General features: G+C 38.8%; 1 protein-coding gene across 3 annotated transcripts; it reads left to right on the forward strand.

The window, feature by feature from the left end:
• Nucleotides 1-26,643, forward strand: STXBP3 (syntaxin binding protein 3). 3 transcript variants are annotated; one of them, XM_083745854.1, is made up of 19 exons: nt 1-270; nt 4,146-4,195; nt 6,471-6,552; nt 9,386-9,462; nt 10,532-10,610; nt 12,078-12,178; nt 13,016-13,164; nt 14,310-14,400; nt 14,925-15,049; nt 17,385-17,489; nt 18,785-18,842; nt 19,317-19,382; nt 20,526-20,606; nt 21,406-21,544; nt 22,142-22,248; nt 23,300-23,398; nt 24,468-24,553; nt 24,643-24,791; nt 25,765-26,643. In XM_083745854.1, exons 1-19 carry the CDS (start codon nt 219-221, stop codon nt 25,860-25,862), a joined length of 1,794 nt encoding a protein of 597 aa, XP_083601980.1. In that variant the 5' UTR covers nt 1-218; the 3' UTR covers nt 25,863-26,643. The 3 variants fall into 3 exon arrangements, with proteins under 3 accessions (XP_083601980.1, XP_083601981.1, XP_083601982.1); XM_083745855.1 differs by lacking the exon at nt 20,526-20,606 and having other exon boundaries at nt 104-270; XM_083745856.1 differs by lacking the exons at nt 1-270; nt 4,146-4,195; nt 6,471-6,552 and adding an exon at nt 7,876-8,620 and having other exon boundaries at nt 9,111-9,462.
• The last annotated feature ends 76 nt before the right edge of the window (nt 26,644-26,719 follow it).

Genomic DNA, 26,719 nt, shown 5'->3' on the forward strand with positions numbered 1-26,719 from the left:
GACCCGCCCCTTCCCCGCGCCCGCTTCTGCTGGGAGCACGTACGCCCAGCGCGCATGCTCAGCGGAAAGACGGCGGCGGACCTGCAAGGCTAGGGGCGTGGCCTTGCTGAAGAGGGCGGGGCGCCGCGGCGAAGGACAGCGGCGCTCGCCTTCTCCCTCAGAGTGCGGCATTTCCCCCCCCCTCCCCGTCGCGTCGCGGGGGCAGGGGAAGAAGCAAGATGGCGCCGGCTGCGAGCGGAGACCGGGGGCTGAAGAGCCTGGTGTGGCAAAGTGAGTGCCGGGTGCTGTCGCCACATCTCTCTCTCACACGCCTCGCGCTTCTTTTTCTCCCGCCGGGGCAGGGCATAAAGGCAGAGCCAGTCCGCTCCCCTCTTGCCCGGCAGCGGTTGTGAGGGAGGCCTCCTCCTCCGCCGCCTGCCCCCTCTCTCTCTCCCCCCCCCCGCTGTCACGGGAAAACGGAGGGGAGGCTGGCGGGTGGGTGGGTGGGAAGGGCGGCGGGCGGCGTTGGTCGGCTGGTGTGTGTGGAGGTCAGCCAGGCAACCCCCGATCCTGACTTGTGCCCGTAACGGCATCCTGACGTGCAAGAAAAATGAGGCGAAGCAGTTCTTTCCCACTCTTTTTATCTGCACGCCTGGAAATGCTTCACTTGCTACGTTTCTGTATACCGGGCGGCGTTTTAAGGAGCGGGGAAAGACGCCTTTTCTCTCTCACACGCGAGCAGGTGTCTCCCTACGGTGGGTTTTCATTTCGTTGGGTTGCATATAAGGATTTCCAGTCCCCTTCCTTACATGGATTTTCATTTTGTTGGGCATGCAAGGATTTCTAGTCCTGTCTGTCTGTCTGTCTGTCTGTCTGTCTATCTTAAAGAAATGAACCATGAGGAGTAAGTTAGGTGGCAAAATAGCACAAGGTTATTATGGCTGAATGTATGTTTTTTATCCTGCGCCCCAGTTTAAAGTCCAGCCGTCCATAATCCCCCCCCCCCACTTGCAGAAGGATGAGGAGAGGGTGGGGCTGGGAAGGTACATTGTTGGGGCCACATTTCTAGTCCTGGTCGGTAACACCTGGGACGCAGAATGGATTGAGTGTTGGGTTTTGGACCTGTGCTTACTGGATATAATTTACTCGCCATAATTTGCCTCACATCATGGTTGAGAATACAAATAGGATTCCCTTTTAAGAGATCTTCAGATTTAAGGAAATGTTTAAAATTAAAATGGAATCGGGGCTTTTGAAGGGCTGAGTGATGCGATATGAAGACTATAAAGCATTTTTGTTGTTCGGGGTGCTGTGCGAGTGCTGAAAATCCCTTCAAGCACTGTGTTTTGTAGGATGCAGGTAGCAGTTGTCAGTCCTAGAATGGGTGAAGAAAAAGAGGTGGTATAATTTGCAACCAGAGGGACAGCCTATTGGTTTCAATATATATAGTTTCTTAGCTTTGTACAATATGGGGCTCATATATATCATTTTTTTGAAACTTAGTTATTTTCCTTTTCAAGAAAAAGCAAGCAAGCACAATGGCAGTTTGTGTTATGACTTACCTTTGCACCTTTCAACTCATAATAATGGGCTCAAGATGATTGTAACCGTTGTTTTCTGTTTCCACATTTGTTTCCTAATTTTACTTCTGTTGTGATTTAATATTCCTCTTTCTGTCTCTGCATGTGTTTAAAAATAAATGGAGCAGATGTTTGTGGGCATAAGGGGCTGGATGTTTTCTGTGATCCACCATCAAAAGCTTTTCAGTGACCAAATACCGTACACCATTGTTTTGTTACGTTAGAATACAGAGTTCTCTGAAACAAAATGATTGTAGTTATTTGAAGGGTGCATTCATCTTTGACTAGCGACCTTGAAAAATGTAGATATTGTATAGTAGGTGATATGGAAACATCAGTTGTTACTGGTAGTGTTACATCATAATACAAGGTGTAACATAAGCTGATTGTGAACATGAAGCCACTGTACTTCACACAGTGTTTTTAAAGAGTTTTATTTGAATGTTCTGTGATTGATTACAGACTGTATAGCTGAAAAAGTAATAAAAATAATTTAAAAATGCTTCACGCATTGCAAACTTTGAAACAAGTTTAGACTACAGTATAAGGAAGTCATTACTCTTTGATTTACAAAAAGTATTTGTGATTAAAAGAGGCTATAGGTTCCTGTTGGAGATAAAACCGTTGAATCATTGTTAATAATAGCTCTGAGTCAGAGGATTTCTGGAGTAAGAATCCTTGGAGAAGAGTTTTCGTACAAAAATGCAGTAGCTTTCAGCACTGTTTAAAGTGCCAGAGAACAGACCTTATATGGTTACTATTATTCATAAATATAATACAATAAAAATATAATAAAAACTCTTAAAGAAGTGTAATACAGTGGTACCTCGGGTTACAGACACTTCAGGTTACCGACACTTCAGGTTACAGACTCCGCTAACCCAGAAATAGTACCTCGGGTTAAGAACTTTGCTTCAGGATGAGAACAGAAATTGCGCAGCAGCAGAGGGAGGCCCCATTAGCTAAAGTGGTGCTTCAGGTTAAGAACGGACCTCCAGAACGAATTAAGTTCTTAATCCAAGGTATCACTGTATGTATGTTGGGGGGAAGAAGCAGTTTTTTTCTACTCACTCTGAACTTATTTCCTCCTGTTTACTTCTTCCCTGTCCTATATTGCTCCAGTATGTATTGGTATGGAAGTTAGTGTTAAACAAGACACACATACTGACTCTTAGAGAGAGATGAAGGTTTGCTTCAACCCCCTCTCCAGCTTTGTGTATGTCACTAGGAAGACTGGGGGATTGGTGGGGTGGGGGTGGTGGCCGGTATTCAGGTTTAGTGGAAAGCTCTGGTTTAGTGGTGCTGAGCCTCTGGGGTAGAATGCAATACTGTTGTAGCTGGACAGACTAAGGATGCAATCCTGTACACAATTACTTGGGATTAATTCCCATTGAATTCAGTGGAACATATTCCTTAGTGGACATGCATATGGTTGTATGGCTAGGAACCTTAAGATAATAGTCCTGATTTGTCTTCACCAACTTCCTATTGATGTTCTTGTTTAATAAAATAGGTAGTTGAATTTTCCCACAATGCATAATTCTCTATAAATGCAGTGGGGAAGAGGAGGTGATAGCCTTTATTAAGGCTTTCTTTGGTATGAAAATTCAAATTCCACATTCAACTAAAAAATTGGGCCTTGAGAATGACTCAAGAAAATTATTGAATAATAGAGCAGGAAGCACATCTGCAGCAGAGAAGAGTGAACATGCTGTTGTGGGCTGTTGGCATTAGAAAGCAGTAACTTATTTTATGAAAAATACCTAACACATTGAGTGAGCTGTCTTTGCTGTACAGTGGTACCTCGGGTTACATACGCTTCAGGTTACATGCTCCGCTAACCCAGAAATAGTACCTCAGGTTAAAAACTTTGCTTCAGGATGAGAACAGAAATCGCGCGGCGGCACAGCAGCAGTGGAAGGCCATATTAGCTAAAGTGGTGCTTCAGGTTAAAAACAGTTTCAGGTTAAGAACGGACCTCCAGAACGAATTAAGTACGTAACCAGAGGTACCACTGTATGTACTAGTATAACACATTAAAAAAATAAATTACACAACTCTAGCACAAGCTTAAGTACCATTTCTCATGTCTTTATTCCATTAAAAATCACACCCTTGGTTTAGTATTGCACTTGCAGCAGTAGTAACCATATTAATACTTTAAAGATAATTTTTTTTTGCAAATATAGATACATTAGAGAAAGAAGCAGTCTTGCAGGTGGAGAACTTCCTGATGAGCATGTGGGTTTCAGTTTGCTTTTTTGAAGTTCAGATGTGCAGAGAGGAAAATAGTCATGTGCCACATCCTTTGCAGTTAGGAGACATCTAAGGAGTTGTTTATATTTCTGGTTCTGAAATGTTACTCTACATACTTCATTTTAATGTTTTGCTGCCATGTTCTTTTCACCATAAAAACTACGGTAAGTTCTTTTCAGCTTGTGCCATTAGCAAAAACATTGTATAAAAATGTCAGTTTTTTGTTGAAATGAAATTAGTTGTTTGAACTGCCAGGCTTTTTCCTTACAGAGCTAGATTATTTCACATTGTTACAGTGCCACTATTTTAACTGCTGGATTTCTTTTTCAGAGCTAAAAGCAGCAGTATTTGATGACTGTAGGAAAGAAGAGGAATGGAAGGTAAGTTTAATCTTTTTAAATTGCCTCTATCAAATACTGTATAGTAGTTCATTCACCACTTACACAACGTACTTGACTAGGCATCCAATAGCCGTATCACAGTTCCATAAGTTCTTTTAAGGAAACAATGATACTTAAAACAGTTTCACTCAAATTTTAAATTTGTACATGTGTTCTTAAATGAGAGGCTCTTTGATTTCAGAGGACCTGTGTCCCAAGCACTTCTTGGAACCTAAGACCTTGACTACTTAAAAGTTTGCATTGGACTTCAGTGTATCCCCATGATCCAGGGTCAAAGGAAAATGTGGTTATACTTTTCAAGAACATAGTATTTAAATTGAATGGGAGCTACTGAAATGCTGCAGAGATATGCATCTACACTATTTGGAAAAATCAGGCAATCATATTTCTATTTATTAAGACAAGATAAGCGAGCCTTGTGCTTGCTCGTGGTGCCTCTTCACTATTCCCTTTGCACAAACTGGCTTAAACCTCTAATTAACAATAGTTTCCTGTTTTGTCTGAACCACCTTTGGAACAAGCCAGGTTCAAACAATGCATTTAATGCTCAGAAGCCTGCAAGCCTAGTTCCTGCTTTAGATGTAACAGGAAATTATGGTTAATTGACGAGTTCCTGGATTTTATTTTCCAATGTTGCATAGGGAGCTCTGTGAACAAGCAAAATGCCCATTCATACCTCAGCATAACACTGTTAGTATAACTTCTTCAAATATTTTGACCATTTAAGAAGAACATATCGTAATATTTTTAGTCTTCTTTTGTAAACTAAAATTTTCTTAACCAAAGGAACAAATCACTTGTCTAAGATATGTAACGTTCTTCAGATACAGTAAAAATCCACGTGGATGCCAGGGAAGCCCTTTGGGTGCATGTATGCCCACATTGGCATAAATATATTAGTTCATTAGGCCTGTATTGCAGTGTCCTTAGTATGTGATCACCACTACCTTAATGTGCCTTAGTGTCTAGTTGTATATGTCAAGCATCTTCATTTTGTGGCAGAAGAGAGGACGGGGACTGGTAAGCACAGTGGTTCCATTCAGTGCTTGAAACTCCAATTGTTCTAGGCACATTTTGTGACAGGGAATTTCATTAGCATGAGGAGTTTCTGAGCTATGGGCACAGTATTGCGCCTAAGATTTCAGATTAAAACGAGTGTGGAAGGAAAGGAGGACCTTTTTCTGCCTCCCCACTTCCAGCTACTCTCTGAAGACTGGAGAAGAGACCATCTTAAGAATATTAGGGGGATGAGCAGAGGAAGGACTAGACCATGTGAAAAAATAACATAATATTTTAGCTGCAGTTCATTCATTTGCAGCTTTGTATTCTTGTTATATTCCGTTGTTGTGCCCATAACCTAGGTTTAAGGTGCCGTTTAGCTCCTAGCTTTCATATCTCAGTTTCTAACACTGGTTCCATTTCTAGTGCAATTTTTTGATTGTGTCATCTCTTTTTTCCTTCACTTCACATTATGTGGACTTGATTCAGATAACATTATATATTTTATTTATATCCCATGGGGCTTATGAGGGATAACAATATATTACTAAGGGACTGCCTTGGAAAAGATAACTTCAAAAACTAGAGTTGTCACAATAGGCAGTGAGCAGACTTCTAGCTGGGGCTTCTTGCATTGATATCATTGCATCTACATTGATTGTGGAATTGTCCTGGCCTGGTTTAACTCTTAAAACTCAGGAACAGTAAGGGACTTGGATATTGAATGGATTGCCTGCTCCCACATAGGCACTCAGATCTGTATTTGAGACCCTGCTCCATGTTCCTCTGTTTTCAGAAGTGCGGTGAGTGAGCATGAGAGGCAGCACATTTCAGGTTGTGGTGCCACAATTGTGAACCTTTTTTCCAGGAGACACCCATGTGGGTTAATTATTGTTTACCTTTCAGCAAGCAATGAAAATCTAGTTACTTAGGAAGTACTTTGAGGCAAATTAATATTACAAATCAAGCTGTTGTAAAATATATAGTTGTGTTCTTTTTTGTGATGGTTTGTTTTGATACTGCCATGTTGTTTATAGGATTTATATTATATTTAATGTTTGGAAGCTCCTAGGGGTTCTTGGGACCTGAAATGAGGAGTATTATATACTTTATAAATGAATACTTTAGTAGGTACAACGATTTTGATTTATCATTAAGCTCTCGTCTTAAAACCAGGCATCAAAACCAATTTCAATAAAGAAGCTTACAATTGGATATAATTTTCTAAAGCACTACTTCAACATTTTTTATACAGATAATTCTTCTAGATGACTTCACCACAAAGCTTCTGTCATCATGTGGTAAAATGACAGACTTATTAGCAGAAGGGATCACTGGTAAGTACCTTTTAAACAGAGTTCTGTGATTCTGGCATATGGGGAAACTTGTTTTGTCAGCATTTGCAGAGGACATCCAGTGGAAACTTATTAAACGAAAAAGTCATGTATTTCAACCGGGCATATGTGTAATTAACTTACCCTTTTTGCATCTCACTTCTTTCTGTTACTCATTCTGCTGCTGGATTTGTTACTTCCATCTGTTAACTTTGTCTTCATTGAGTTTCTTATCCTTTTGGTATATGGTTGTAACAGAATAATGAATGGAAGAATTGTCAGTAGGGGTGGTGAATGGAATGTCAGGTGGAGTTTGAATGTGTCTGTTGCAAAATGACAGTTGAAAGGTGTGTGTGAGACAGAGAAAGGGAGAATTTGAGATGAGTGAGTTAGCATAGTTAATGAGGAAAGTTAGTCATATTAGATAGGATATTAGAACTGTGAGTATTCTGTATTAAATGCCTACTTGCACTGGATTACCTTCCTTACTTAAATATATTACTGTGTTAAGATACGGGTGAATTTCTAAGGATGTATCTCATACTGTGTGCCTGTTTAAGACATACTTGAATAAGACTATAAAGGGAGAGTCCTACTGCTCTTCAGATCAGTAGGTAGTGACAGAAGGTAACCAGGGAACATGCCCTGGGTGGTTGGGAGGAATCCCAAGAACACTATAGTTACAAGTTTTTTTTTCTTGAATCTTGCTTTTAACTTCGTGTTTCTTTTCTCATTCTCTAATCTTTCTGTGGTGGTGTTGTTGTGGTTGTTGTTGCTTTTTGTCGTGCTCTCACTGAGAATGTGGGCTAAAGGTTCTGTGGTTTGGGGTGGCATAATGTTAATCTGCTTGTATTCCAAACTACAACAGTGGGTAGGGGAATGGCTAATTACAGAATGACTTACTGCTATAATATAGTTGTTGGATTGTCATCATACTGAAATTTTCATGGCTGCCACTAGGTGGCATGATGACAAAAACACAGGCAGAGAGGAACAGGCAGGACAGACTGGGGCAGTTCCCCAGCAACTGTCTGCTCTCCTGCTGCTGTACACCTTCACACCAAACAATGCCTGTTTCATACTTAGCAGCATCAGAGGCTGAAGAGGAAGAAAGCAGCAGCAAAGCAGGAAGGTTGCTGGGGAGCTGCCCCAGCCTGTCCTGCCTGTTCCTCCACAGCTTGCATGGCCCATGGTTTTGGGCAAGCTGTCCGCCCTGTTGGTAGGCAGCAGGGAAGAGCAAGCAAGGCTGCTCTAGTTGGGGATGGGGGAGCTTCTTGACTGGCCCTTCCTGCATGTTGCCTTGTGGGGGGACAAAGCGAGACTTTGGAGCTGAGGCAGTAGCTCCTAGTATATTACGGCTTTCTGAAACATTTTGACAGTGGGGGCAGAAGGAAAGTCATGCTTAATGAAGGCGTGGTGGGAAGTGATAACTTCCAAAATGGATTTTGCTGTTAAATTTTATAGTCTATAAACAGCCATATTTAAAGGAACTAAATAAATTTATTTTTCCTTGTTGCAGCTATCCTAAAGCTCAGATACAAAGTAGCTATGGTGTAAAGCTGGAAGTGCCTGAAAAACTACCATGATAAAACTAACATTTAAAAATCTGTTTACATAATAGTGATTGATTAGAATCATTATGTAAATCTATTTAACACCTGTAGGTGGTGAGACTACATGCAGTTTGCGGTACTGTGCTTATTTTGTAAACTAAGTTTGCTAACTGATGCCTGAATTTATTAACATATCACTGGTTTCAGGCCTATTTGGGTTTGACTCGTGGTCATTTTGGTCTTTGCCAAAGGATAAATGGAAAACCCTAATTACAACACTCACGTGGCTCGGCAATTTGTTTGCTTCTTTCATCTTAGAAGCATTCCCCTATGAGAGAAAAGGAAGCACTTGCAACCTGCAGTTTTTCTTTTAAAGCTCTTCTTTTAAAATTATTGGGTTGGATCCAGATTTGCCCCTCTAAGAATGGGAGGGGCTCCAAGGGAAGGGAGCCTGAATTCAGTAGTGCTCCCTGTTGGAGGTAGGGAGTTGGGTGGGAGTTTCCTAAATTTCCCCTATGGTCCCTGTGGCGATCACACACAGGGCCCCCGGATGTTTGACGGTCTGTTGACCCTGTGCCGCCACTGCGATTGCTTTTTCCGCTGCCATCACCCCGTATCTCACGGGGACACACGGAGTCCAGTCAGTTGTTAACATAAACAAATAATCAAGTTTATTTTTAAATGCACGAACAAGCTTATGGTTTCAGTTAACTTTTCTCTTGTCAGTTTCTTATTCTTAGTTCCTAACAACTCCAAACTGATTATTCCAACTATCTATCTGACTCCACCTAACAATTCCTCTCACTCTCTCACAATACAACTCTACCAACCCACACCTAAACCTCCCTCTTCCTTCTTCAACTCCCAAACCTCAACCCAACTCCCAAACTTCAACTGTCTTTCAAAACCTCCCACTCTAACTTTTATTCCCCCCTTGCATTCTCACTGGCCAATCACCTCTATTTTAACCCTTTCCTTATGACCCATCCTAGGAGGCAAACGCCACAGCCCCCATTACCACCTCTCACATTGTTGATCAAGTGCAGGACTTATATAATATGTTTTATCTTGCTCTTTTCATGCTTTGTTAATTTAATATAATTATTACTTTTGATTGTAAGTTTTGAGTTGGCTTGGAATTATTATTAGGAAAAGTGGGATCCAGCATGAAAATGGAGTTTTACCAAATCAGAGATCCATCATGTACTTTTAATTCTTTTTGCAAATGTTTGAATATAAAATACTGAAGGTTTTTTTAAAAAAATATATATCTTATTTTGTAGTTGTGGAGAATGTTTATAAAAACCGTGAGCCAGTACCTAACATGAAAGCCATTTATCTCATCACACCTACAGCAAAGGTTAGTTGTTTTTAAGACTGTTGGTCAGTTTGATTTAATCTTCTTGTGAATAAAATTTTAAAAAAATTACCATGTGATAAAATGTTCATAGGTTACTACTTTATTGAAATATGTAGTAGTAGTAAAGAGTTGCTGAGGAACAGTGATCATTGCAGATCAGAATTTTATTTGAAAGGGCTATACTTCATATAATTCTCTTTTTGTCAATGGGGTTAGATCCAGAAAAGCACAAGCATACTTGTGCTGCATTACAGCGAATAAAGACCTTGGGGGTCAACAAGCATCTGGGGTGGAAAAGAAGTTTATGAGGTATAGTGCGACAAAAAATTTTGGGAACGATGAACCTCAGAAGTAAAGGGCATGGGAATGTATGGAGTGCAGCTCCCATGTTAAGAAGAATCATTGTATTTTAAAAGATGTATTTAACAACACAGCAGAACGCAGTGACTTAAGATTCAGACTCACAAACCAACAGCCCAATATTCATAAACTTTGTTAAAGCCCATCAGGCCCACTCATCTTCACTTATTTTGCTTCCTTATTTTTTCCACTTTGAGTCCTAGTAATGGTGATGAATAATTAATAAGTGTTGTTTATATATTGATATTTCTTTACTATTTCATTTACATTCCTAAGAATGTGGGTTGGGGTTTCTTAACTATAAGCTCTTCAAGGGGTCAGTGAACTGAAGTTTGGGAAAGCCTGATTTACACTGTGGTTTGTTAACAAGTCAGGCTCATAATCACAGTTTGATTATAGCTTGTTTGGAAAAAAAACTATAGTCATACATTTCAAATACAGTCTTTTCTGCATCTTCCAAATACACTTATTTGTATGTTGTTTATGATTTGCTGTCCATTTAATACACTTCCTATAAATCTGTATATTAAGAAAATAAATAGAAGTTTTGTTTGTCAATAATTTTCTCTCTTAAAGCATTTTCTCTCCCCTCCCCCCCCCAAAGATTTTGACTTGTTCATCTTTGTTTTAGCACTTTCTTTAAAAGGAAATAGACAGAGTTCCTCAATTATGGAAATTGTACTTAGAATGTACTGTTTTAATTGTTCAGTCTGTAGATGGGCTTATAAATGACTTCGTCAGTAAATCATCCAGCAAGTACAAAGCAGCATATGTCTACTTTACTGACTGTAAGTATTCACTAATTTTAGCAAATTCATTGTTTTTTTATTGTAGCCATGGGAGCAGGCAGGATAATGACCTTTGAGCCTTTTGTATATTTCAGGTGTGAGGGGATTGGTTATGACTAAAAAAAACTACAATATTCTGACAAGAGTATTACGTGTTTCCCCACATTATTCTGTATAGTGTAGTTTCTTCCAAGTGCTGCTTTAAGTATTTTGTCTTTGGGATTTCTTCTTGCTAACTTGGTTCCTTAGTGCCGCCGGAACAGCTTATAATATGAAACAATATAATCACAACAAACATCAGTCATCCATTAAAACAGCCCTGCATAGACAATCCTAAAGCAATATAGGTTTGGTGTATCAATAGTTAAAACAAAGTAAAAACTAGGATACCATTTATAACCATACTCTTCCATCCTCCCATCTGCCAGAAATGGCTGCTCTAGAAAAAAACCCTTTTAATAATTTACCTAAATGTGAAAACAGTTGGCTTGGTTAGCAGTTTTGGGAGATAACAACAAAATGAGGACATCCCCACTGAAAAGGTCTTCTCCGTTCAGATTAGGATAACAAAAAGGTTCAGAGCAGTGGGTGGTATGCAATGTTCCTGTTTGTGCAAGGGATGTGCAGTAGTAGAACCATAGTTTTCTGTGCTTTTTCCTTCAGTCTCCTCCCTTGCTCCTTTACACACACACCCCGGTGAACACTAGAGGGTTAGGTGACCTTCCACAGATAATTTAGTCTGAAGACTGGCTTCTGTTTTGGTGCTTAAAAATAGTTTGCCACTATAGGCAAGATATCTTGACCTGGTTCAGCTCCTGTGGTTTGGTGTTATGAGAATTAACCCAGCCCGCCTCTGGGTTCACATGCTTACTACCTCTCCTCACTACCTCTCCTTTCCTCCTCCAGCACAGCAGCAAAGAGCAGGCTGCTTTGGTTTGGCTTCCCTGGGGATGTCTAACCTGTGACCTTCCAGGCGATGGACTCAAACTCCCATCTGCCCCAGTTTAGCCTGCAGGGTCAAAGGTTATTCACTCCTGCTTTGGTTTGGCAAATTGCCTGAAACCTTAACTGTAACCTCTGGAAACAAGCTAACTGCATAAACCATGCTTTAGAGTTGATTCACTTTCATTAATCATAATTAAGTTTAACTACAGTTTGTCCTGGTTCAGATGACACTGTAAATGGTGGCTAATAAAATGTTGAATTAAGAACTCTTGAATTCTGTGGTTGCGCTGGAGGAGTAGGAGGAGCTTCTTGCAACACTAAATTATGGTTTAGTGTTCTTCTTAATCAGACCATTGTGGATGACTCAGAATACCCACATGAAGAAAAAAACTAATACTTTTCAATAGATTCTTGGTGTATTTAAAAATTATTGGTAAGACATACTTACACACTGCCTGTTGCATAAAAGAAGTTTTAAAGATGAAATAATATGACAGCTGAAAAACCTTTCTCTCCTCCTAGTTTGTGATGACAAACTTTTCAATAAAATGAAGTCATCTTGTTCAAAGGCTATAAGACGGTGCAAAGAAATAAATATTAACTTTTTCCCTTATGAATCCCAGGTAAGCTTAATTTACTGAACTTAACTTTTCCATGTTTCCATGGATTTGTCTAATCCTCTTTTAACCTTTTAAGTAACTAATGCTTATTATGTGGAGTCTTGCTTGTTAAATTATATAGTAGTTAAATAAAAATAACCCTGTCAAAAATGACTAGAAAGCTGCATAATTTGAATATTGTCAAAAATGATTTTAATATTTTAACACAGTATTTCAACACCTCTTACATAATGTTGCCAGCCATCATAGCCGCAGACAGAAAATTTAAAGTATGTAGGCATTTTCTCCTAAATCTTTAGAAACCAGATGGGGTTTTCAGTGGTTGGAACATATTCCATAAATTATAAAAATCATTAGATGTTGACGGAAAACTACAAATGGGAAAAAGTGAAATCAAGGTATAGCTATTTAGACATTAGGTTTTTGGTCACCTGCTGAGATTTTTAAAACCTAAAATTTTTAGGTTTTAGACTTCTTTATCCTTGAAGGTTATTTTGACATTACATTGCCCAGTCATATTGAACTATTGAACTTGGTTCTGACCACTTCAGGTTCCATCATCTGTGTGGGTAGCAAAAAGGTTGTACAGTGATGCCTTTAAGTAAGAGGAGAAAGTAGACCACAGTGGTAAAGGAATGGTGAGTGAGAACAAGGAACACATTTCTTCAAGAGGACCAAGGAGAAGAGATGGTGGGTGGGAGAAGGTATCATTAAGCTGTGTTATACTAGATATTTATTGCGCTTGCAATTTAATCAAATCATAGTTTCAATCTTCTGCTGATATTGCTGTTACATTCTGGTTCCTAAAACAGTCTATTTGGAACCATTTCTTTACTTTAGGTATTTACCCTTGATGTCCCAAATGCTTTCTATCGCTGCTACAGCCCCATCATGGAGAAGACAAATGACAACGTAATGGAGCAAATAGCTGAACAAATTGTTACATTATGTGCCACTCTAGAGGAAAATCCTGGTGTAAGATACAGAAGGTACAACTGGAAATACTATATTCCAAGTGTTCTGTTGGTTGGATCGAAATGGATTCTACGCTTTGAACAGTTTGGAAATTCAACATTGCCCATTCTGAAATGTTAGGAGCCAATGCACTTTCCCTGCATGTGGGGAACAAATCTATGAATATATGCTGAGGAGTCAAATATTCTTATTAAAAGGGCTTCGTGCTCATTGGGAAAGGATTGGGTGGAAAGAGGGAGACAAGCAAGGTTGCACACCAGAAGGAACATTGGTGTGTGAGAGACTATTCAGAAGAGCTTTGGTATACATAACCAGGTCTTCGGCAGGTACCTAAAGGTAAAGGTAAAGGGACCCCTGACCATTAGGTCCAGTCGTGACCGACTCTGGGGTTGCGGTGCTCATCTCGTTTTATTGGCTGAGGGAGCCGGCATACAGCTTCCGGGTCATGTGGCCAGCATGACTAAGCCGCTTCTGGCGAACCAGAGCAGCACACGGAAACACCATTTACCTTCCCACCGGAGCCGTATCTATTTATCTACTTACACTTTGACGTGCTTTCAAACTGCTAGGTGGACAGGAGCAGGGACCGAGCAATGGGAGCTCACCCCGTCACGGGGATTCGAACCACCGACCTTCTGATTGGCAAGTCCTAGGCTCTGTGGCTTAACCCACAGCGCCATCCGCAGGTACCTAGTTTAGTACAATTCCTTAACACTTTTCCAAACTCCAACTCAGAGAGTGGAGGAGGGGCGAAATGTATAAACCTAATGAAGTTTGCGATGGTTGATGTTTCCCATGCTAGTGAGCTCCACCCCATACTGAACTCAGCGCATTCAGAATAAAGAGCTGTAGGGAAGAGCCATAGCTTAGTGATAGAGCACATGCTTTGCTTGCAGAAAGAAGATCCCATGTTCCAATCCTGGTACCTGTGTGAACTGCTGTGCAGGAAGGACTCCTTCCTGAGTATAGACAGTACTGAGCTGGACAGACCAATGGTCTGACTTGAAAAAAGGCAGGTTTGTTTGTATGAAATACTCTGTAGCAAATGATCACTTCAAATTCTAATAGAGCAAATGAACTCAACTAGCTCACAATCATGTATTTCAGATATCAGTGTCCTCATAAATGTCAGCAAAAATATTTTTTCCTCTCTTTTCAGCAAGCCTTTGGATAACGCCAGCAAACTTGCGCAATTAGTTGAGAAAAAGCTTGAAAACTACTATGAAATTGATCAACGAAGTCAAGTAAAGGTAGAGTGAATATTTAGTTTTCTCTAGGAGGCTGGGGATAGGAGAGCCTTGGAATGTAGCTGGGAAGAATGAATGTTGTAAATGCAGGAAAAGAGCTAATAATGCTCTTCCATTTGCAAGGGGATGGAATTGAACAAGGTTTTTAAACCACAACAAAAAAGGAGAAGCAAGCCACAAACCTATACACAAAACGTATTCCATATAAAGTCCAGCATGTTACTTCAATAAAATCTCTTGAGGGCAGAGGGGTCTGACATTCCTTTTCTTCACTGCTGATTCCTTGAAGGAACCTAAATGGCTTCCCCATGAAATATAGGAGTATAGAGTATCAGGAAAATCTTGGAATATGTTGGGAATATGGTTATTGTTTTAATTATATGAGAATAAACTTTAGCCTTTTCCCCCTGTTATTTTGTGTAGCTTCCCTCTTTTTTAAAAGATAGAGTAAATATTTTTAGCTTGTACAGCACTCTCTGTTTTGCTTATTGTCTCTTTTTAAAAAAGTGATGCTTTCTGATTTTTAGGGGAAAACCCACTCCCAGCTGTTAATAATTGATCGTGGCTTTGACCCTGTGTCGACTGTGCTCCATGAACTCACTTTTCAAGCAATGGCTTATGATCTACTACCAATTGAAAATGACACATACAAGCAAGTATAATTTCATCTCAGTTTTTAAATATACTCACAAGTTCATAAACTCCTGCAATGTAAGAATACATTCTGCCCTATATTTGTTATCCCATGTTGGCTGAAATGGAACATTCCCTAGAAGGACTGCCTTTGAAGTTCCTTGCTTAAAGGTGTTACACATTGCAGAGCCAGAGGAGGACTCCTGAGAATTGTGGGACACAGGAATTCCAAAGAAGGATGCTAAAGACAGTTTCACTGTCTTTATTAAGAAGGGTTTAGACTTAACAGCAAAAAGTAACCTGGCAGTTCTTGCCACCAGGCAAGCAGATGATGGACTGCGCGCACCCAGCCTAAAGTGTACACATTCTTTATATGGTAAAGCAGCATACGTCACATGGGAACACAGGTGGCTGATAACCCAAAGAATGACCGATGTTTCCCCTTTCTGGGCTCAGAGCCCAATATCTCCGACCCGCAGATAAGAATACTGTCAAAGCTAGCCAATTAGTGCATTTCAAAGCATGTGAATTCACACACATATGAGCTCATTGCTACAGCCACTACCAATTAAGAATGGGGTCATCTTGACTATCAACATGGCATAAGCAGAACTTCCAGAACAGTCCACCTTTAGTTCAACATAAAAGGGAAGGGGAAATTGAGTATATTGTAAGTGGTGACAACTTCCTCCATTTAAGTGGTCTGCACTGAACAGTCTTGTAGGGCTGAAGCTCAGTGGTAGAGCATCTCCTTTGTATAAAGAAGGTCTCCGGTTCAATCCTGGACAATCCTGGAATGCCCTCTATTTGAAACCCTGGAAAACTACTGCTAGTCAGTGTAGACGGTACTGCGGTAGATATGGTAGTAGAAATTGTTAGTTTTTTATCCGGTCAGGAATTATTTTTGCCAATGCTGAAATCCTAAATATAGTGAGTAAGCCCCACTGAGCACAGATCCATAGCATCATGCTGCAGGCTAAATCACTTCAGTAACTGTAGTGCTACTCAAAATTTTAAAGCATTGATCTGTCCCTCTGCCAAACAATACCATGTGACTCAACAGCTCCATGTATCATACCACACTTTTGTGGCTTTACTCGTGTCAGCAGAGAAAGCCTGTATATGTGTGTGTGCGCATAGATAGACAGACAGAGGCACACTTCCTTTGTCCTGAGTCCATACCTGAAGTGCCAATCTAATATTCACAACAGACAACATAATTATTTTTTATCAAGTCCTGCTTATTGCTATTAAGATGCTAATGTGAAGCCACTTTCTGGATTTGTGTTAATACAAAGAGTGTTATCCCACACTTTCAGACATGTTAGTTAAAGTATACAGCCTTTAAGTTCCACTGTAAATAGCTAACAATCAGCTGTAGTTCAAATGCAAACTTCCACAGCAAGATTTCAGCTTTTCACCATCTTCTACATCTACTTTAGGAATAACTAATGCATTCAAGAGAGACTCATATTTGTATAATAGCTACTAACTCTTTTTCAATAATATGGTCTTAACTAACTTTCCATTTTTTCCTTTCTTGTATTTCTACTGCCTTCTGGTTGAATCAGTTTTTATGTGAGTTCCTATACATATAAACGGTGTTTCGTGACATAGCAGTAGTAAACTCTGTGGCATTCCCCCAGTTCTTAGGAATCTGGTTAACAGCTGGAAGAATACAATACTAGGCATGTTAGTACAGATACCTGTACATTAAATAATTCCCATATAAGAATCTGCTTTGTGATTATATGTGAAATCAATAGTTAACCATAGTTTTCCGTCTATAAGATGCCCCCATGTATGACGCCCCCTAATTTCTGACATTTTTTAGGGGGAAACCTAGTCTTATACACGGAAAAATACGGTATTTCCCCAGTTTAAAGTGAGAGATTGTTCTCTGCACGTTGGGGTAAGAGGAACTGTTCTGTGAACTGAAGGAGGAAATTAATGTAATGACCTATATAAACAGACAATACGTTTTGGAATAGGCCATTTTGTGTCTCAGTTGATGATCTTTTATACATTACATTACATTACATTACATTACAAAATATTATTACCCTTTCAGCATATTGTGTGCATGTTTCTTAGGAAATAAGTAGCTCTCACTTTAGAGGGACTTATTCCTAGGAATAATTCCTAGGCTTCCTTAGCTTAGTATTTCAGCTTTTTATATCCTAAAAAGTGCAACTATTGCTTTTGTATGTTGTAAATAGGACTCTTGATGTATTCAAAACAAGAGTTTTGAAATCCTTTTCTTTAACTACAAAGCATAGGTGCAAAAAACTGTTCTGTGTTTTCATCTGTTTATATATTAAAACTAATAATTTGCTTTTTTTTCCTTTGTTTAGGTATAAGACGGAAGGTGCAAGTGGAAAAGAAAGGGAAGCTATTCTGGAAGAAGATGATGACCTCTGGGTGAAAATCCGACACAGGCATATTGCGGATGTGTTGGAGTACGTACGATTGAACATATTTTGCTATTTTACATAACATTACTTGATAGCTACTTAAAACTGCGTTTGTATTGGTGGTATTCAGTACTAGTCCTACTCAGAGTAGGCCCATTAAAGTTAATGGTGCGACTAAGTTTGGTTCATCAATTTAGCGGGTCTACTCTGAGTATGACATAGCTGAATCTGGCCCATTAGGTTGTATTCAACTAACCTGGCATGCTAGTGGAAGCAGTCCCGCTTCTGCAACAGGGACTGTGTGTTGCAATTCCTGCATTGCGGGGGGGGGGGGGGGGTTGGAATAGATGACCCTTCTAGCTCTACAGTTCTATGATTCTATGTAAAGCATTCAAGGAGGTGTGAAGCAGGGTGAGGGGTGTGACCCAGGGAGGGGTCTAGTAATAGTCCTGAGGGCCAGATAAAGAGGCTTAGATTGGCCCTCAGATCTTAGGTTCCCCACCACCACCCCTGCTCTAGGCAAACCATAGACCACAGCCAAGGAATATAAAAGGAGAGTACTGCTGTCTCTCATTAAGTCAGTAGAAGGTGGCAGCCTGTATTTTATTCTGGAGTAGTTGAGTGAGTCACCTTATTGTCAGGCACCTTGGGCATGTTCCTCATACACAAAATATTCCACTTATTTCTGAGGACTAAATCTACATTTTTTGCTGCTCTTGTTGAATTTCTACTAAATAAACTTGCTTACCACCTCTGTGTAGACATTTGTTGTTGTTTAGTCATTTAGTTGTGTCCGACTCTTCTTGACCCCATGGACCAGAGCACGCCAGGCACTTCTGTCTTCCACTACCTCTTACAGTTTGGTCAAATGTGTAGACATACCTTGGACCATTTTATCTTTGATTTTGAAGCCTTTAAGCAGTCTATTATTATTATTATTATTATTATTATTATTATTATTATTACTACCACCTTTTCCCCAAACCAGGACTGAAGGCAGCTTACACTTAGTAAAACAACACAGCTGAAATACAAAAACCTAAAAGCTTATAAATTAGAATAGTTAAAGTAATGAAAGTGTGATAGAATTAAAAGAATACAAAAGCAAATCTGGTACAAAACAGATAGTAAAAACATCACAGATTATTAAAAGTCCTTTCCTTTTTTTTTTTTAAAGTGAGTTCCCCAAATCTTGTGATAATAAATCAATCTTCACCTGATGGCAGAAGGAGAACAAAGAGGAAGCCTGTCTAGCTTTTCTAGGAAGGGAATTTCAGACTTGTATATATTCTCAATTTAATTTAAAAATATTAAGAAGCCATTTTCTTCTACTCTTTCAGGGAAATACCAAAACTTATGAAAGAAGTTTCATCAAAGAGAAAGGCAACAGAAGGAAAAGTAAGAAATAAATATTTACTTTAAAGTGGTACTAAATGTTTTTAAATTTGTCTTCCGCTGAGTGCAACTACCTTGATACTAAAGACATGGGTTTGGAAGTGAGAATAACTGAATGCAAATCCACTGGGGTTTGTTTTCAAGTGTTTTTTAATTGCCTTTTGTTGGTACTTCTAACCTACTAAAATGGAGACTAAAATATATATATTTGTAGTGCAATCTTAAATATATATTGCAGTGCAATCCTAAATAACAATAGTTTTTGAGCGATGAATAAATATTATCAGTCAATAAATAAAAACACAGAAGAAAGGCCCCATGACTTCAGACAGATACTTTTTACCTTGTAAGTAAACACAGGATTTCAGCCTTAGTAGACTTCTTGAAGCTGGCTATGCATTTCCCGGTCCTCAAACACAAATTAAAAGAAATGTTGATTGTGAAATATTTGAAACTGAAATTCGAATTATTTTCTAGCTATCTTTAAGTAATCTGGCTCAGCTCATGAAGAAGATGCCCCACTTTCGCAAACAGATTACTAAGGTGAGCAAAATATAATACTGTTATGTGTTTGGATGCTGTTCATTTTTTAGATTCGAGCCTAGATTTGGCTTAGTTTGTGGCCAATTATGCTGGTGTATAAGCATGACTTAGGTGCCCTCCAGATGTTGTGGATTACAACTCCCATGATCTCTGATAATTAGTGAAGTTGGCTCAGTTTGATGGTAGTTGGAGTCAAATATCATCTGCAGAGCACCACATGAACTGCTCCTGGTACAAGTAATCTAACTGGTACAATTGGAGTTAAGTAAACACATAGGGTGGTGGTGGAGATAATTGCATTAGCTCTGCCCCTGTCACCATTGTAACTTCTACTCTCATGCTGGAGTGTAAATTTCTGAAGCAGGAAGCATTTGCACTATTCTAAAATTTACGAGGAGCCTCCATGACTTCAAGAAGACTCATTGCTTCAGAAGTTCACCCTTTGACCAGAGCAAAGACCTGGGCAGGAGAAGCAGGGTTAGCAAGGTAATCCCCACCGTCCCACTTGCATAGTTAGTTAACTGGCATACTAACAACCTAAAGAGAGATAAAATTCCCTTTTTGGATCAGAGCAAGGAACATCTAGTCCAGCATTCTGTTGTCATTTGCCAAGTCAGATACCTCAGCAGGTTCAAAAGCAAAACATAAAGGTTGTTAGCTCCCTGTTTCTGATGTTTGAGGCATCCGTACTGTTTGTAAATGTAAATTTCATTTACATCTCACAACTAATTGCTTTTGAAAGATCTAAGCCTCATGAACTTGTCTTAATTTTTAAAATGTATTATATTAAATTGTGTATCCTATGTGTCAGAAAGACCCCCAAATCTACTTTGTATTGTATTTTCCTGGCTTGCAGGCAATCTTAAGCATGTTTGTTCAACTCTTTCTAAATTCAGTGGGCTATACTACTTAAATGTGTGTTACGATTGCAGCTTTAGAAAGTATTAGGCTGGTCTTAATTAGCATTCTTAAAAATTATAACTGTAACATATTGTAGAGTGTGAAGCTTATGTTTTGTGGATTGTTTTTAAGAAATAAGACTGGACACATTAAACTTTACTGCCTGTTAATGAATTGTTTGTTTTCTGTTGCTGTGTCATAATGTAATGTAAAAGTAAGCACATTTTTGCTTCTGTTTTGCAGCAAGTAGTGCATCTTAATATAGCTGAAGATTGCATGAGTAAATTTAAGAATAACATAGAAAAGCTGTGCAAAGTTGAACAGGTATGTGAATCATCCAAGACTACAATGGTATTTGGACTGAACAAACTACTGGGGACAGTATAATAACAGAAATTCTATTGGCTATTCCCCTAAGGAAAGAACTTTATATCTTGGTGGCTTTTAAAAGCATTTCTGGCCAAAGTAGCCTTTTTTAAATATGTTTAGTAAAAAATAACTAATGTTCTTTGCAGTTCTGGAATACTAGTGCAAAGCTACTGACAAAAAACCGTGTGTGTGTGTGTGTGTGTGTGTGTGTGTACAGCTATAGTATTGCCATAGCCCTATTTTCCTGACCAGAAAAGCTACCAGGATAGTATCATAGTGGTCTCTCATTGCCCTTTAAGGGTTAGTTTCAGTAGCTACTTTTGTTCAACAATGGGAAGAGCCACAGTTATGTCATGGTACTTTATCAACTTCTAAAAATCCAGAACTAAGACTAATGCCCCAGTGCTATACTGGTGAGGGGGGAGCAGCAACAGAGAGGATGCAATGGGATATAAATTTACGAAGTGGATCAAGTGAACTCGTTTCCTTGAGTAATGTACTGCAGGATCGGTTAACAACTGAACTTGTATTGTTTTGCTCCATTACTGCTAGTACTGTGTGGTTTCCTCTTACAGCATTCCTCCTAGCAATCTAGTACAGTCGTAATTGCATTTGAGAGAGAAGGGATAGTTACCTGGAAACACAACATATATGATATGCCTCGAAAATTCTACTTCTGCTTAAGGCTAAATTATTTCAGTATGCTGAAATAATTGCTATGAACTTGATAGGATATCTCTTGTTTGTAACTTAGGATTTGGCTCTTGGAACAGATGTAGAGGGACAGAAAGTGAAAGATCAGATGCGAGTCCTTCTTCCAGTACTGCTAAATAAAAATCACGATAGCTATGATAAGATAAGAGCCATCCTCCTCTATATCTTCAGCACAAATGGTAAGGTCTAAATCTTCTATCTACTGTCTTAAAGATAGTTCAGTATGTCATACACTAAACTACATGAATGTAATGAAATGTCATGTGTATGCACATGTGTATGTGTGGCCACAATTCACTCATGCCATTAGAGCATGGCTTATTGAGATAAATGGCAGTTATGCAAGAGTTATTGTTGAAATTACTCTTTTGGAGAAGATGAAGCCAAGTAAATTGTCATTTGTTTGTATGGATAAAAAGCTGCCCAGCCCTGAAGAATAGATTTTATATCTGGGATAGCTGTATTGGACTGTAATTATTGGATTGCTGGTGAGATGGAGATTTTTCAGGCCTGCCGCGGTGCAAACTTATTCAGAACAGTGCTACACAGGTATTAGGGTAGCACTTTATAAAGTGTTTCAAACTTATTAATGCTTACTTAAATTCTGTGATTGAATTTTACTCTAAACCATTTTGGTTTTTTAAAGTTTCTTCAATGCTCACGGCACTTGGTTAATGAGCAATATATAAATGGGCAGTATATAAATGTAACAAATACACCAATCTCAGAAAGTTACTAATTCAAAATGTCACATTTATTTTTAAATGTGGAAAAAGGAACTACACAAGAGAACTTGGACAAGCTGATCCAGAACGTACAGATAGAAAATGATAGCGACATGATAAAAAATTGGAAGTATCTTGGTGTACCTGTCGTCATCGCAGTAAGAAATGCAGCATTTTTTTCCTATCAACTCTGTGTTACCTCTTGCTTATTTGTATTGTATTGTTAATATGTAATGTCTATTCAGGGAGTTCAGATTGCTTCACACAGATGATTTTCTGATTTGTACAACAACCCTGTAAGTAAGGGGTGGGGTATAAAGCAGGATATTATGGTTTATATAAAACCATGTAATGAATTTGCAGCTGATGGGAGACTTTAGCCAGGGATTTCACTGGCTTGCATCTCACATCATTACACTAAAGCACAGCCTCATAGGAAGAATGTGAAACTCTTGACTGCAACTTCTTTGTGCTGACCTCTTAAACCAAACGCTGCAATCCTAAACATACTCATACTTTCAAGGAAACCCTTTTGTGCATATTAGGACTTATTTCCAAGTAAACATGAATTTATTGTGCTATAAGAAGTGCAAAATATGCCATGTGCTTGAGAAAAGATGAGATAAAATTGGAAGCATATTTTTTAGATAGCTCTGCTGTCACTCAGACATGTTTTTGTATGACTCTTGCTGACTGATGAGTTGTGTACAGTTTGAGTAGAGTAGCAAGTATGGAAGCTACTCTGAAGTCATGTGGTATAACTCATACCCTGTAGCAGGGTAACTTGTGGCAAATATAGACTAAGTTAATGATGTCAAAAGTGATCTTCCACCCCTCTCCTGGGTGTCCCTTGTATGCCAAGGATTTGGGAGGGGCAGGGTTGGTAGTGAAGCATGCATGCATGCAATTTCATGGCCAACAAATGTTTACAAATCCCTTTGTATAAAAATTGTCTTCCATTAAGTTTTAAAACTTTCATTTTATTATGTACTTAGTAAGAGATGTACTTCTGTTTTCGCTTGCCGAAAAAAATATTTTATTCTCTCCGATTTTCTTTGAAACCCCTGTATAATAGACTGCAGAACGTTGTCTTTGAATTATATTAATTTATTTCAGTGGTTTATAACCTGTTATAAATGCATTACTGCTAACAGCATTCCTCCTAACAGCATTCAGTAGCAATCAAGCTCAATCTCTTTGGCTTTTTAGGCTGCATCACAACAGCGCAGATCATCGAGGAAGGATCGTTCCTCAGAACAAACATTTCAACTTTCTAGATGGACACCTGTTATTAAGGATATTATGGAGGTAAAATTTCTAAATAAAATAGCTTTTAGTCATGCACATAATATTGGATGTTTTTAAGAAAATCTCCTTGTGTGCTGTTGTTATCCCTATTTTAGTTGCATTTAATATAGACCTTTTACTCCTGATAAGTTTTCTGGGGGAATGACCGCATAGGTCAAAACATTTAATCCCCCTATTCTCTTCTGTACAACCTTCTGGGGAGAAGGCATGACTTGGGGAGAGTCCTGAGGGCGTGATACAGGTTTCTAGAATGGCATATTCTGAGCCTGATGTTTCACACTCCTAATTTTTAGACCAGTATAACACAGTTGCTTCAGTCTAATACAAAAGGTATAATCCAGCTTTGTAAAAGCAGACTTCCATTTGCACAACAGGAGTTCATCTTTCTCTCCTCTCATCTGCAGTCCTGATGCACCCCAAAAATCTGCTAAATAGGATCCAGATTTGGAGGCAGCTAGTTGGGAGGAGTAGAAAAGAGTGGAAATCTATTCCATCTATGGACACACTCCTTCCATTGGAAGTGCTATTGGGCTGAGGATGAGAGCACTCTTTATGCTTGCATACTTTCTCCTGCTCATCTTGACATGCTCAGAAAATAACTTTCAAACTGGGCACAAATGACATTTATAAAGACAGTTTGATAATAAAGAGTCCTAGTGTGCCTTAAGCATTTATACTGTGCATCAGAGAATAAGGAGTGATTAAAAATAGATACGCAGAAATTTATATGGAATTAAAATTGCTGCAGCAGGCAGAAAAATTATTTAGTGTCCCTCAAGATCCTCAGCAATTTTCAGTTAGTCCACTGGAGAAGAAATCAATAGTTTAAAGTGTGGACTTAAGCTATTTATAACCAGGCAGTTCCGTCATTCAGAAAGGTGGCTTGTTCCTCGGAACCTTAACTTCCATTCTTTTGTCAACATGTTTACATCATTTACCCAGGAAGTGTTTGTTGCTATATGCTGGCTTCATGCCTGCTTTCTAGTCATAGAAAATCTGGGGATTTTGAAGACTCAGAATGAATACTTTGTATCACCTTAATTTGTTTAAAGAACCTATTTTATTCCAGGATGCTATAGAAAATAAACTGGACACAAAAGACTGGCCTTATTGTTCCCAGTGCCCTGCACCATGGAATGGTTCTGGAGCAGTGAGGTAAGTGATTTCATGGTATTCAAATTAAAAATTGTGTGCATGTTCCCCCTTTAATTTCCATATGTCCTTTTTTCCACTCTGTTTTACAGTGCTCGCAATAAACCCAAAACTAGTTATTTGGATGATCGGAAAAGTGGATCAAGGCTAATTGTGTTTGTCATTGGAGGCATTACATATTCTGAGATGCGCTGTGCATATGAAGTTTCTCAAGCCTACAAGTCTTGTGAAGTTATTATTGGTAAGCCTGACCAATTATGCTTAGACAGAATTGTTGTCTAAAAATGGCTTGACTTTTGAAGCGATAGGAGCACCAGGATTTATTTTTGCTTCCTTTTTCTGTCCTTTATTTGATTCCCCTTCTGCTCCCTCTACAATTTGACTTTGCCACTTACATTTCTAAATATTACTACCCCTTCTACATAAGACTAAAGTCCTTATTTCTGGATTGGTTCTCTTGAATCTTCCTCTTGGTTCCTCTAAGAATCAAGCAATTTAAAATAGCTGTTGTTTCTAGTCTGCATATTATCAGAAAGCATGAATCCTCTCCTACAAGTGTTTTATCCTTGCATTCTCATGTAGTTCATTTCTCAATCAAGTTGCATTAAATTTTGCAATTATCTATCTGAAATAACAGCAACTGGCAACTCAGGTTAGCTTCAAATAGTCTTAGGAGCCTAACTACATGTTAATTACATGCATGTGATAATCACATGCATGTAATAGCATGCAGATGGTCTTTTATTTTATTTTTTCAAAATAAAGGAAAAACTGGGGAAAGGAGCATTTTGAAGTAGGAAATGTGTGTGATTAATGTGATTAACATTTCCCAGCAAATGTTTCACTGTTATGGCCACTTGGCTGGAATACGTACTACTGTTGACATACTGAATTGCTGGAGAAACTAATGGCATCTAGGAGGAAATTAACAAGTTGCCTCAAGGTTATTACTTTGTTCAGGGGTTGCTAATCCTGAGCCCTGGGACCCAAAGTACCCCCCCAATCCAAATCACATCCCCAATACTTCACTGTTTTTGGCAGTGGCAGCAAAAATGGAGGAAATACACAGCACAGGGGTGTACAAAGAAGTTTAAACCTCTTTACCAAACCCAGCACCCTAATGAGGATGCAGATTGTCCCTTCCCCAGTTACAAGTTTAATAAGCTCATGTTGTTGATGACTATCCCTTCACAATTACATCTTGTTTTTACCAGGTTCCACTCACATTGTGACACCTAGAAGACTACTGGATGATGTAAAAGCACTTACTGTAACAAAATCAAAGGATACAGTCTTTTTTAAGAATGAGTAGAGATTATAACGTTCAAAGATTTTCAACTGTGCTTAATTTAAGAGATATTAAGAACACATAATATAAATATTATGGATACAATTTAGTGATAGTTAAGAGTGTTTTAAGTTCAAATGATTACAGTGGGAGAAGTGTTACATATCTGACTTCCCTACTGAAATCAGCAGGTCTTAAAAGTCCTTGATTTGAACTGGATTGTACCCTATGTACATATTTTATAAATCAGTGCTGTATTTGGGACTGTTCTTTTTATAATTTGAAATCTCCTTTCCTTGGGTTGGGGGGAAGGGGAAGGTAACGGATAAGAATAAGATGTATGTAACAGCTTATGTTTTTATATTAATCTACTTGGTTATAGATGGCATTTTGCTGCAAAGTGTTTGGTGTAGAGAATGCTCACCATTGCAATATATCATGCTAGGACTTGGGAAACATTTGTATATATGCTAATGATTTTTCAGTAATAATGTGTAAACTTTCTATCCTGAAAAAAAGTCTGTTTCTAAAAATACTATTATAAAAGGGCAATGAGCTTAGCTACAAGAGGAAATGTAAATGTATTGCACAACTACAATGTGGTAAGCTACAAGATTCCATGCAACTTGTAAGAGTGTCATAGACAGCTGCTTTCAATGAGGTACAAAGTGTAAGTTTAAAACTTTTCCTGAGAAATCTCAAGACAGAACTTTGGTTATGTGTGTCGGGGATTGCATGGTTCTCTGTATGGTATTTGGGTGAAGTTAATCATGAAAGTAATAAACCTTTTATCAACAATCAAGAACGCTGAAGAATATGTGGTCTTAATTACTTGTTTTGGTAATTTTTGTCAGGACTCTGAAAAAGAATGCAGTACAGGG

The sequence above is a fragment of the Podarcis gaigeae genome (assembly GCF_964106915.1).
Source record: "Podarcis gaigeae genome assembly, chromosome: 6".
Taxonomy (NCBI): Eukaryota; Metazoa; Chordata; class Lepidosauria; order Squamata; family Lacertidae; genus Podarcis; species Podarcis gaigeae.